At 35.6% G+C, this 13,544-nt stretch overlaps 1 protein-coding gene across 1 annotated transcript in view; it reads right to left on the reverse strand.

Moving 5' to 3' along the window:
* Positions 1 to 13,544, reverse strand: part of lima1b (LIM domain and actin binding 1b) — a 35,990-nt gene that overhangs the window by 17,786 nt on the left and 4,660 nt on the right. Inside the window, 3 exon segments of the mRNA XM_048172874.1 lie at positions 3,816 to 4,211; positions 8,027 to 8,072; positions 9,650 to 9,773. Of these exon segments, the coding sequence (XP_048028831.1) occupies positions 3,816 to 4,211; positions 8,027 to 8,072; positions 9,650 to 9,773 (566 nt within the window).

A 13,544-nucleotide genomic window follows, 5' to 3' on the forward strand; every position in this document is an offset into this window, starting at 1 on the left:
GGAATTTTAAAGAACATGACTCAGGGCCATAGTCACAAACTCCACCTAGCTAGCTAAGTAAGATACTTGCTTATAGACCACATTAAACACACACATAAACAGCTAAATCTCACTGGGTGAATCTCACAAACTGGCAAGAACATTTTTCATAAAAAAAAATTAACCTTGAGAAATGTTAAATCTTTCTGACAGGAAATTAAGCTTATTTTGGAGTACTAATGTTTTCCATTGTGATTTTTTTTTAATGAAAATGTAACATTTTCCTGCTCAATTTTCATTCGCATCAAAATTTCTTCACTTTTTATATCTAATTATATATTTTATTTATTACCTTTTCAGTTCCTTAATCTGTTAACTGAACTTTTACAGTATTAACAGGATAAAGACAGGAGCAAGATGTTGATATTGTTCCCCTTTTATCCACCCAAAGAATTGGATCTAGTAATTCACTGTCAGTTAATATTGTATTTGCTATTGCAAGACTAAGCACAAAGCCGAGTTCAGATGCTACCCAGGTAAGTTTGAGATTAGTTTGACCAAACTGTTTTTTTCAGGTTCAAGAAGGTGGATTGGTTTTTAGCAGTGTTTATTGGCATTGCAACTTACACTGCACAGCTAACCTGCTCCAGGTTAGAGATCGCAAACTATAATTATTTGTAATTCATATAATATATTCATATAATTATTATATGAATAGACAATTAATATTAAACTTTGCATTTAAACTAATATAAATATATATAAACACCAGCTTTAATATATAAAGCTTTTAAAATGAATAAGCTTAACATGTTTTCTTTTGAGCTCTTTGTGAACCTATACTTATTTAAATTCAGTCGATTCACATGCATTGATATAGTCAGATATTTTCTTTCAGCTAAAGTTCTCAAACTTTCGCTGCAGCAGCAGTGTTTATTCCTGCCTCTTTCATAACGATCTCTTCTCGCAAGAAGTCAATCAAACTGATGCTCGCATGTTCTGTGTGATTGGCTGTTCGCTGCACGTGTCACACTTTCAGGTGCACATTTAATCGTAGTCTAGATCAAACCCTTAGTTGACATAGAACGTTTATATCGAGTGATGTTAGCCTACTGAACCTGATCTAAGCTAGGTTGGATTTGTACGGTTTTGTCAACTCTAAACCTAAACTCAGCACTTGTTCAGCTATCTTCATGCAACAGGCTGATAATAACTGCAGATTATTATGAAGACAATGTTAGATCCAGTCACTGTTTCAGAGAGCAGATTGCTAACTCAACTTCAACTTCAGCATGGAATGAGACATTCCAGAAGATTCCAAGGAATCAGTTAGGAATGTGAGGACATGCCTGGCCTCTGGTTATGACAATGGGGGATGGGCACTCAGTCAAATGAGGTAAAGCCAAGAAACGTATATCCACTGGGCACATATCCATATCAAGTTATGTACAGGTTAGTTGATGAAATTATCCTTAAACGTGCCATCGAATGAAAATTGAATTTACCTCGGCATAGTTGAATAACAAGAGTTCAGTACATGGAAATGACATACAGTGAGTCTCAAACTCCATTGTTTCCTCCTTCTTATATAAATCTCATTTGTTTAAAAGACCTCCGAAGAACAGGCGAATCTTACGGAAGAGGATTAGGGCCAAGCAATAATAAAAAAATAAAACCATCTCGAGATTAAAGTTGTTAAATTTCGAGAAAAAAGTCGAGATAAAATGTTGAGAATAAACTCGTTAAATTACGAGAAAAAAGTAGTTAAATTACGAGAACAAATTCGTTAAATTACGAATTTGTTCTCATAATTTAATGACTTTTTTCTCGTAATTTAATGACTTTATTCTCATAATTTAATGACTTTATTCTCAACATTTTATCTCGACTTTTTTCTCTAAATTTAACGACATTTTTCTCATAATTTAACGAATTTGTTCTCGTAATTTAACAAATTTTTTCTCGTAATTTAATGACTTTATTCTCAACATTTTATCTCAACTTTTTTCTTGAAATTTAATGAGTTTTTTTCTCATAATTTAATGAGTTTATTCTCATTATTTTATTTTAGACTTTTTTCTTGAAATTTAACGAGTTTTTTCTCAAAATTTAACAACTTTAATCTCGAGATGGTTTTATTTTTTTACTATTGCTTGGCCCTAATCCTCTTCCGTAGAATCTCAACATAACACCGACTGTTACGTAACAGTCGGGGTGTACGCCCCCAATATTTGCATATGCCAGCCCATGTTCCCAACATTATGAAAGGCATTAGACAAGGGCGAGCGCGAACAATTAAAGGGCCAGCAGCATGAATCGGTGCATAGTTAATGATGCCCCAAAATAGGCAGTTAAAAAAATTATTTTAAAAAAATCTATGGGGTATTTTGAGCTGAAACTTCACAGACACATTCAGGGGACACCTTAGACTTATATTACATCTTGTAAAAAAAATGTTCGATGGCACCTTTAAATTGACTTAGGGTGTGTTCACACTTTTGGTTTGGTTCTCTTTTGGTCCAGACAAAAAAAAAAAGATACATTTAGTCCTGGTTCGCTTAGCATTCACATCGTCATTTTTAATTCCAAACCTAGAGATAGAAAAAACAGCTTTTATGCTGAATATTTTGACTGAAATATTGAACATACAAAACAATGCTGTGTGCTGATCTAGATGCAATGGTCGTATGTATGTTCATATGATGGAATTTTTACCAGCTGAGAATTTGTGAAAAGCTTATGAAATGTGCAAAGGAGTCAAAACAGCGGCAGGAATTCCACCATCACGCACACAAATGAAGATCTGCTGCAAGGAGGCGGCGTTTCCGACGTACTGAACTGTGATGGGCAACGTTGCGAGAAAAAACAGGTAATCTTGAGCATTCTGTCCTTGCTAGGGTCACATTTTGCGACATCAAGTCCTGTTTTTGGTTGAAAAGTTGGGTATGGGTACAATTGTTTGGTGCGCAGCAGGGTTCAGATGGCAGCATTCACACTTATTCAAATGAAATGAACTAACAGAGCAATCGCAACAGAGTTCATTTTAATCTAACCAAACCTGCCATGTGTGAACACACCCTTATTTACCATTTCACAACAGAAGTAAAAAGCTGCTAAAATGTCTATTCAAATCAACGAGCTGGTTTAACATGTTTGCCACAGCACAAACAAGAGCACTGTTCAAATACATTTAATTTGGGGTTTGAATTAATATTTTATTTGGTAATTACAGATTCCGTAGCTACTTAATACGAGGTTCTGCCAAAAGATTTTGAAAATGGAGACATATTTTGAACATTACTGTGTGTTGCACCTTCAAAATTCAATATATACATTAACTTGTCAAAGATTTAATCCATCCCAGAGGCCATTTTCTCCTCACACAGAGGTCAAAAGTGGATTTCACTACAGATCTGATTGAACCGCAAGTCACAAAGTTTTGAAGAAGACTAAAGTGTCAGTTTTTTTAATGCTAAGTGTAAATAGCTGCCTAGATGTACTAGATGTACTGTCCTTAATTTACGTTTACATACTTGTACTACATGCTGGGAGTGATTTTCCCCCCCTCACATTACATTAATGAGAATGAGATTTCACATTACAGTAATGCAATTTGCAGGAAAATTGTGTTTAACTGAGATGAAAGAGAATTTAAATTTAATTGTCCTAAAACAGGCTTCATTTTGGATTTCTTTGCAAAATTTGGCATGTAAGCGAGAAAAATGCAACTGATGGACATTATAATACTAGATTACGGACCATTGTTGGGTTGTTTCACAACATACCAGGAAATTTAGAGAATGAAGAGTAATGTAATTCATCTGTGACGTTCTCACCTTGCTTTTGCCCTTCTCAAACATCATTTTGAGGCTGTTCAGAGGCAAGGCTGGTTTCTCCACAGGGGAAGTTGGAGAGAATGGATCGGATGCAGTTTCGATTTCTTCTTTCTCTTCTGCCCACTTCTTTTGTTTATTCTCCATGTCTGCCTTTGTTTTCGCAGGTCTCTCATGGGACGTTGGCTCCTGGCTCAGGCTGGCCTGTCGCACGGGTTTGCTGGAGGAAGCAGGTGGTTCTGGGGGACTGCTGGGTTTGCGGGAGGCAGACTGAGCCGTACGGATCACTGGTGCCACACTGAGCTGAGGAGCAGCTTTCTCCTGAGGCGTCTTTTCCCAGCGTTTCTTCAGCACACTCAGGTTTCCTGACCGCACGGACAGAGGCAAACTGTCAACAGACTGAGAAAGAGTGACAGAGGTTAATTCAGTCAGACATTCATTTCAGACACCTGTGTTTTATTCCAACTACTTTTGCTTCTTTTTACTAACTACTACTTACAAGGCAAAAGAGCTCAAGACTAGGATATTCTGGACTCTAGATATGCCTTGAGTTCCTACTTTAATGCAAACTTTGTAAGTTTAATCACTCAAAAAAAAAAAGTATACTTCTCCTTAACAAGCTGCATTAGGTATATCATTCATATCTGTAAACTGCTAAATCAAAACGATTTTTTATTTTATATTATTCTCTACCTAGATTACAGTTAATCTGGGAAATCTTTCAACCAACTTCACTTATCACTTGTTGAAAGTCCAAATAATCCATTCTATAATGTAAATGTATTCTTTGTAAAGAAGTTCAAACATATAATTTACAAATCTACAAAACTAATTTTAAGAATTTAAGCATAACCATTTCAGGGTTATTATCATTAACAAAAAATAAAATTATTGAAAACATTTTTGTTAATTGAAATATAGCTGGAATAAAATAGATTATAAATATCAGATGAAAAACCAAAACTAAATGAACATTTTAAATGTTACCTTGACAACTAACTGAAATAAGTTAAAGTAAAATCACTAAAATGACTAAATGGAAACTAAAATAAAAACTGAAATAAAAATAAACCTGAATGGTTATATAAAAAGACAATAGAAATGATAAAAGCTCAACAAAACAATAAAAAATGAATACATTTAACTACAATTAAAATGAAAACAGAAAAGATAAAAATAAAAGCTAATAATAATACTAATAGTATGATTGTCCGTTCAAAAGTGTTTCCAAACATTTGACGGTTAGTGTACATTATAGACAAAAGAGCTAAACTAACATAACACTTGAAAGTTTAATTTATGATATTTTGTCTGGAATAGAAGTGTCAGGTGACTCAACCCTACGAAAACAGACATGACGAGACATGAGAGAATATCTCCTCATGAGGATAATACAATAATCTAGGAAACAGCTGTTCAAAACACAGTCAGGGTTTCAGCTCCTAGAACACTCATCAAATAATAACAGCCAATGATGACACACTCCCCCTAAAACACTATCATTTCATCAAGCCATCAAACATTCTTCTTACATCACCGCTTTAGTACAAGATTTTTTTAAAGTGCATTACATCACCACCATCAACATACTGAACAGAATGTCAACACAAACTCTATTAATATGAGTTAAAACAGTCTAATAGACAATTCAAACAAAGAAAGGCTGTTTTCTATCACACTCTGTGTCTCTACTCCAAATCAAGACAAGCTCTGTAGATAGAGGACATGCAACAGTCTTTGTGAAAGCATGCTGAACCAGACACCAGATAGAGAAGTTGTAGGAGACGAGAGGAAAGACCTGGATGGACAGGGCGCTCTTTATGTCTTTTCTCTGCTCTGCTTTCTTCGAGCTCCTTGGGCGCTGGACATCAGTGATAAAGCTCTACCAGATGTGCGGCAGGCAGGAAACTTGTAAGAACTAGTCCAGCCCCACTGAACAGCCCCCATGAAGGAAAGAAAGAAAGAAGTGAAAGGAAAAAGGGGGAAGAGGGAATGTGTGTGAGATGGAGAGGTCGGAGATGATTAAAAGGCGCTTGCAGTGAAACCTGCATACAGGAAATGATGCATGTGATGAAATTTAACTCTTTCTCGTCTGTTTTCATTCCTCATAAATGAGATTGCAAAAAAAAAAAAAAAATTTAGGTTAGAATATTAATCTATGGGATTGCATATAAAGACCCAGCTAACAGGGAACATTTTCAGAACGTTGGCTAACAAGGTCTGGCAAGGTTCTCTCAAAGTTATGAAGAAACGTAAGGTTGCTAGAATGTTCATTTAATGTTATCTGGTCTTTAATAACGTTCTCAAAATAACGTTTTTGTTAGCACAAAAAACATCATTCATGGAATGTTTTAGTTGAACGTAAATGTCACTACTTGTTTCAGAATGTTCAAAGAACATTCAAAAGTAACATTGTCATAACATTTGAAGAATGATACAATGTAATGTTCCCTTAACATTCGTATAACCAAGAAAAAAACATTTTAAAAACAGGGTGTGTTTAAAACATTTTAAAAAACTGGACGTTTTGAATGTTCAGAGAACATTCAGAAATAACGTTTTTAGAACTTAAAAGGAAAGTTAGCAAAACGTTCTTAGAATGTATTTCTTGTTAGCTCCAATATGCAGCCTTTCAGTTTTCAACAGTAGCTGCATTTACACGGATCCTAATAATCCGTTTGTAGTAGCACAGATGGAATTAAAAAAGTCAAGGTTTGTAAGAAAGTTTGGATTGTAAGAGTTGGTTTAAAGGATTAGTTCACTTCAGAATTCAAATTTCCTCACCTCCATGTCATCCAAGATGTTCATGTCTTTATTTCTTCAGTCAAAAAGAAATGAAGGTTTTTGATGAAAACATTCCAGGATTATTCTCCATATAGTGGACTTCACTGGGGTTCAATGGGTTGAAGGTCCAAATGTCAGTTTCAGTGCAGCTTCAAAGAGCTCTACATGATCCCAGATGAGGAATAAGGGTCTATAGCGAAACGATCAGTCATTTTCTAAAAAAAAAAAAGTAAAAATGATATACTTTTAACCAGAAATGCTCATCTTGCACTGCTCTGTGATGCACCACGCACATGCTCCTAATTCAAAATCGCCGACATCGTTGCTTTACCTTTTTTTGTAAAGTGCATTTGACTTAGTCTTTGCACGTTAACTTTGTAGACACTGGATCGTTACTTCCACCTACGGACTCACGCATTACCTTTCTAACATGATTACATAATGCGTGGCGCATCACAGAGCAGTGCAAGATGAGCATTTGTGGTTAAAGGTATATACTTTTTTATTTTTTTTTAGAAAATGACCAATGGTTTCTCTAGATAAGACTCTTATTCCTCGTCTGGGATCATGTAGAGCTCTTTGAAGCTGCACTGAAACTGACATTTGGACCTTCAACTCGTTGAACCCCAGTGAAGTCCACTATATGGAGAAAAACCCTGGAATGTTTTCCTCAAAAACCTTCATTTCTTTTTGACTGAAGAAAGAAAGACAGAAACATCTTGGACGACACATCGAAAACCGAAACAATAACATATGACGCACAAGTCGTTGTTGAATATAGTATAATAAATGACTGCCGTGTCATTCTAAAATTCTCATCGTCTGTGAAGTGCTCGCCAACAGTGAGAAATGTATTCGTGCAGTGTGCACATGTCAAAAGATCAAATGTTTACATGAAATTAAATATTTACATGTACAATCAAACTTAGATTAGAAATGGTTTAAACCACCCCTTGCAATCCAATTGAAATTTCAGTCGGATTTGGCCAATTCATTCTGATTGATGTGGTTACATGTGACTTTTTATTCCATCTGTGCTACTAGTCTGATTACAAACAGATTATAGGGTCCATGTAAATGCAGCTATTGTCTTGCATTGATTCTGAAGTTTAAAGAGATGTTATAATTTACTCAACCCTCAAGTCATTCCAAACTTGTACAACTTGTCAATTAATTCTCATTTTCATATAATGAAGTATAATCTAGAAACTAAATGGGATTGTTAGTGCTACAATGCAGTACAGTACATCTCATTCAGTGTTCAATGGAAGAAAGTCAAACAACTAGGTACAATTAGGTCACGTTTACATTTATTCATTTAGCAGGCATCCAAGAGTGCACTGATGAAGTACATAAAAGTTGCCACGACACAATACATTTTATATTCTTTTGTTTTTGTAACTTCTATACAGTGCACCAGTAACACTTACCATTTTTTTCTTGTCTGCACTCGCCTCCTCAGCGGCTTTCTGATATCTAAAAAGAAAGAGAAGGAAAGAGAAACAAAAAAGAAAAGTATGAGTAAATGTTTTAAAAGGTATCATTTTCATTATCATATTACAATCTAAACATTTCTTTCTGATGTTAGAATACGATTTCCTCTTCCAGTTTAATATGCAGAGACAACAACAAGTAAGCCATTTGTAGTTTGAATTCTCTGTCTCTTTTTTTTTTTTTTCACAATTCTGTTTAATGACATTAAAGGCAAAGACATACACACTTTTGAAAGACGAGGTGTAAGATCAGTAGAGCATTCACAGGGCATCAATTAGTTACAACTCTCAAAATATTTAGTGATATCGATATCACAAACTTAGTGTGAATCAAAACACAAATAAAAACCAACATGGTTAATTACTGGAAAAGCAGTTCATCAATAACACTGCTTAGATGACTATTGTGTTCAAAGCTCATGGCTCTCAGGTGAAAGCAAAAAAAAGGAAAGATTATGAATGTTGGTCCAAATAGAGTTGGAAAATTGTTGCCCCCTACTGGCATTCACTAGCAGCAAACATTTTGTCACCTTTCCTGTTCTTGCTTTCACCTGAAGACCATAAGCGGCAGGATTGTGCAACGGAGCCGATATCTGTGTCTGTAGCAATCTAAAAATGATCTCAAATAGCAGAGAATTACATGAGTTGTATGTCCACAAAAAGCTGGTTCTGAAACTGAACTGAAACTCAATTAATATTTTATTTTCTTTAAAAGAAATTATAGTCATTGTTGAAGGGATTAAGTCAGTTTGGAGTATTGACACTAAAATGAATACAACAAATTAATCATAAATTCATAAATAAAATATGCAGTCTGTCCCTGGCCAAGTCCTTCGGATGTTATATATATATTATATATATATATATATATATATATATGATATGGGCTTCATAATGTACTAGAGTAAGTAAAACTATGCTTGGGCTCACTCATCTGAACCATTTTTGGCAAAAATAATTAATGCATTTTAACAAAAAATCTAGATATTGGAATTTCAATGTTTTCTCTTGTCATGGTTTCAGTGGTTCTATGGATATTTTAATGTTACAGTCCGACAATTTTTAAACTGGTGGGAACATTTTCATTATCTCGTCTAGAGCTCTTCCTTATTTTACTTATCTTACTATCAGTCCGGGTTATCTTCCTGTATTTCATATACTTCCTGCACCACTTATTTGTATCAAGTGATGGTTTTGTTTTCTTGCTTTAAACCAAATCTTTTTAATGACAGACTTTGGCTCAGGCGATTGAGAATGATCAATCCAACATTTAAGATGCTGTGATGCGATTGGTCCACTGGTTAGTCCAGTTATGTCCTGCACATGTTTTTGTTGTCTTATCAGATAAAAATGCATCCGCCTCAACTGAGTGCATACATTATTTATGTGCATTTTTCGAATTTATGCACATCTTGGAATTTCCATCCAGCATTTTTCAAAAATTTATGATGCTGCTTACACGTTTTGTTCAACAAGATAATCTTCACAGATGAGCACATCTTCCCCAGAGCCATGTGATAAGCAGTGTTAATATGAAGAAATAAAGGGAATATCACTCACTTGGAAAAGCGCTCAGTGATGGCATTATGCTTGCCACGACTCCCAACCAATGAGAGCTCTTTGGCTGTTATCCGTAAGGATTGTGATGCCCACTGTTTCCTGCTAAATGGCCCCGCATCCATCTCTGGAATAAAGTAAAGCAGATATGAAACTCAAAACAATGAATGGAACAGTAAACATGCAAAAGGTATCATTCAGATATATCAAACTATTGTTATGGCTAACAAAAATTCTAATTATTGGTTTGGCCCCAAAAATGGTCTGATTAATAAACGGCGTTTTAATATTTTAAACACGTGACAACTTGCCCCATGAGAACACAGCTCAATGTTTCCATTAAAATCAAACTTCAGTATGTAGCTGACTTGCCTGAATTTTTGACAGTGTGGTTTTACTGTGTTCACTTGTTAAAAAACAAACAAACAAACAAACAAAACAACAACAACACATTAAATATGATGATATTGGAAGTGTAGTCTGGAGGACAGAGTTATTCTTATTTCAGAGGGTTTTTAACTAAAGTATGAAAATTACATATTGTACAAAACCACAAGAGAACCAAAACACATGTGACTGAACCTTAAAGGGGTTTATTTTGCGATTACAACCGACTGGATGAACATTAAACAAGACAAGACGACTGAAAAAGTTCACGAGACGGACTTTTAATGTATAAAGTACAGTCATACTGCTTATTACACTGCTTTTATATATTAAATAATTATGGAGACAGCAGATATTGATACTGAAATGAGATTAAACTGCTTTGAAATCTTACCTGTTTATTACTATCATACAGCATACAATACAATTGTCTTAGCTAGAAGATAAACACAGCAACAATATTACAGTAGCCTACTACTATTAATACTGAAGTCCTCCGCTTTTATTTTCAGAGCAGTCGATAAATATAATAGTGATGCAAGATGACAGCAGTTGCGTTTGTCTGAAACTTGCGAGAGGGAGTACGCGGTGTGATACGAGAGACGTGAAAGTTCCCGGATGGACAGTGTGTTGTTCAGCGTTGCTATCGACGACGGTTTTTATCGGGGAACGCCTCCGAATGTAGCGACTGACCAATCAGAATCAAGTATTCCATAGAGCCGTGTAGTTACTACGCTTAATTTAGGCAAAGAGCTTAGAACCCAAGAGACGACACTTTGATACTTTTTGGGTAACAGCCACTAGATGGCGCTCCGGTAGCGCGGCCGCCATTTTGGGCTGAAAATACTAACTGGGCCATAGAATCCTTCACATCTTACGCACCCAAAATCGGCGAATTTCACTGCCGAATCAGAAGCGCAATAGAACAGTTTTTTAAATTAAGTCACCAGTAAATTGTATGGCTCCTACAGTAAATATTGTATTGTCTTAAGTGTTTTATTTTACCAGTTGTGGAATCCAACCATTCAACCATCTGAGGTAATGTAGCCTACTTTATTGAGTATTTCCATTTTATGCAACTTTACACATTTATTAATTGAAATAGGCTATATTGTATGTTTTAAGGGATCACGCTACAACATAATAATCGTATAATACATGATTGCTGTGTCCTTTATCCCAAAATTCACACTTTTGGACACTTTTGCTTTAACGGACATTAGACAACACTGCAAAATCAAGCTGATATATTTATATATTTATTGTCCAACATTCTTAATTTTTCTGATGCATGTCCTTAATTTAATTTCATATGTTGGTAATAATTCAGTGTTTATAAGCTTTTTAAACAATTTTAACCCAAACTGACTGGGTTTCTAGAGAGCAAAAGTTTTGAGAAAAAAGTGTAAGACTTAAACACAAAGTGTGTAAAATAAACCGTAAAAAGGATTTGATGATCACTAGTGATTGTATTTTATTCTGTGTTGTCATCATTCAGGTTGGATTTCAGCTTTAATGCACGTTTTTTTTATTTTTTTTAACAAAGCAGCTTATATTGCCATAGAAACTAGTGGACTGACACTCGCTTTCACCCCAAAATGGCGGAAACGCAGGGCTGCTGCTGGGCGCCGGTGTTTCAATGGAACGTTCTATTGACTGTCGCTTCTTGTTAGTGTATATTCTTTGATTTAGGTCTAACCATTCACTATGAATGAATACAACATATCCGCCTTTATCCAAACTAGTCTATGCGTTTTAAATTATGGGTGTCATTTCCGGTCTGAGGAACTTCCACTCAAAATGACTGAAACTTGTGGTTGAAACATAGATATTACCCTTGTGGTTGTGCTACAAATAATCCTTATCTGTCAGTTTGACTGAATGTGCTGTACATTTTCCATCATGCCCTATTTTTATTTGTCAGGAAAATAATGTAATGCTTGATATAATGTCAATCTGTGAATCTGTGAAGGTATTTCCAGCCCACTCCTCTTTTTCTTTGGCTGTATTAATATGAAAAATACAACAGACACTGTGCAGTTGTGGTCGGCTCTCCCATGTTCTCCCTAAATCCTCATTCACGTCTCTTTCCTGTTTTTTCACATAACATCAGGTTTTATAGTCCAACGAGACTAAGCTGGTCAAGCTGGTTTTTCCAGTTTTCCAGGAAGTGTAGGCTCTCTGTATTTAAGTAACAAAGTAAATTTTACTAAAACAAATGTTGTGCATTTTATGCATAATGCATATAGTTAAAAAAACATTACAATGCATTATATATATATATATATATATATATATATATATATATATATATATATATATATATGTGTAAGCAGATGGATTGTGGATTAATTGCATATGAATGTCTGTGAATGTTAGTGTAATGGGACGTGTTGGGTCATAATGTTACATTGGATTGGATCTCCGCTTTCCAAGGTCCAAGCCTCTACCTGTTTCAAGTGAGAACATCTCCAGCCTTTTATTAGCACACTTCATTTATAACGCTTCATTTTAAAAGCTTTTTAAAACTCACAATGTACACTACAGTCCCCTGAGATTGCTGTCTGAACAACGATTTATTTATGGAGATATCAGTAGTACCACAGCACACTGTGAGTGCATGTTAGCACCGTTTTTTGCTTGCTATTGGGATCTGTAGTAGAGTTTGGAGCCAGAAGTGGTGTCAGTCTTAACACCCGGATGATCAGTGTTGTTTTGGTTTCTTGGTATGTCTGTTTTTGTTTTCACCACCATTACTTTGCCCCAGCATATAAGCAGAAACAGAGTGTGAGTCAAATACTCAAGAATGCATAAAATGTGTTTTGAGGATTGAGGATGCATCAGATGGTGGGGCTCTGTCTAAAATTGCTTTCTCTCCCCTCCCCCGCTGGTCTCTATTTACATTATATTTTTTGGGGTTGGAACCGCAGTATGCTTGCATCATCAACCTGAAGCCGCATACCTAGTTTGCTAACGACTATGAAAGAGAAGGTGCCAAAATGGATAGAGTTGCTCACATCACTTTTGTTGTTCTTTTTTTTAACCTTTGGTTTTGTTTCCAAAGCGGCAACACATAATGGCACACGTCTATCTACCGTGAATGTACTGCAAATGTTCTAAAGAACACAGAAATTTCTGCTGAAGGCTGAATAGCAGCAAAGTCCCTTTAAGACAAGTCACTCGGCAGCCATTTTTGAAATGCCCCTCAGGCATGTAAGTGCAGCTCCTATCTCTTTGAATGGGGAAACTTCGAATTCTCCAACGCTGTTTGCCAAGTTTTTGATTAAATTTCATATTTGAAATCACCAATGAAGTCTGACAACAACTATCTCATAAATGTTGTTTTTGTTCATAAATAACGGTATTTTTCAGGTTGGATCAAGCTAATGCGCATGTGCAGTCCTAAGCACGTGTCTCTATAGGAAGTGCGCGTCTGACTGTTTCTATAGGAACCGGAGCTTCTAACGGCCGCTGCAGTCATGCGATGACTTTACCAATTGGTGATTGGCCC

Source organism: Megalobrama amblycephala, linkage group LG21 (assembly GCF_018812025.1).
Source record: "Megalobrama amblycephala isolate DHTTF-2021 linkage group LG21, ASM1881202v1, whole genome shotgun sequence".
NCBI lineage: Eukaryota > Metazoa > Chordata > Actinopteri > Cypriniformes > Xenocyprididae > Megalobrama > Megalobrama amblycephala.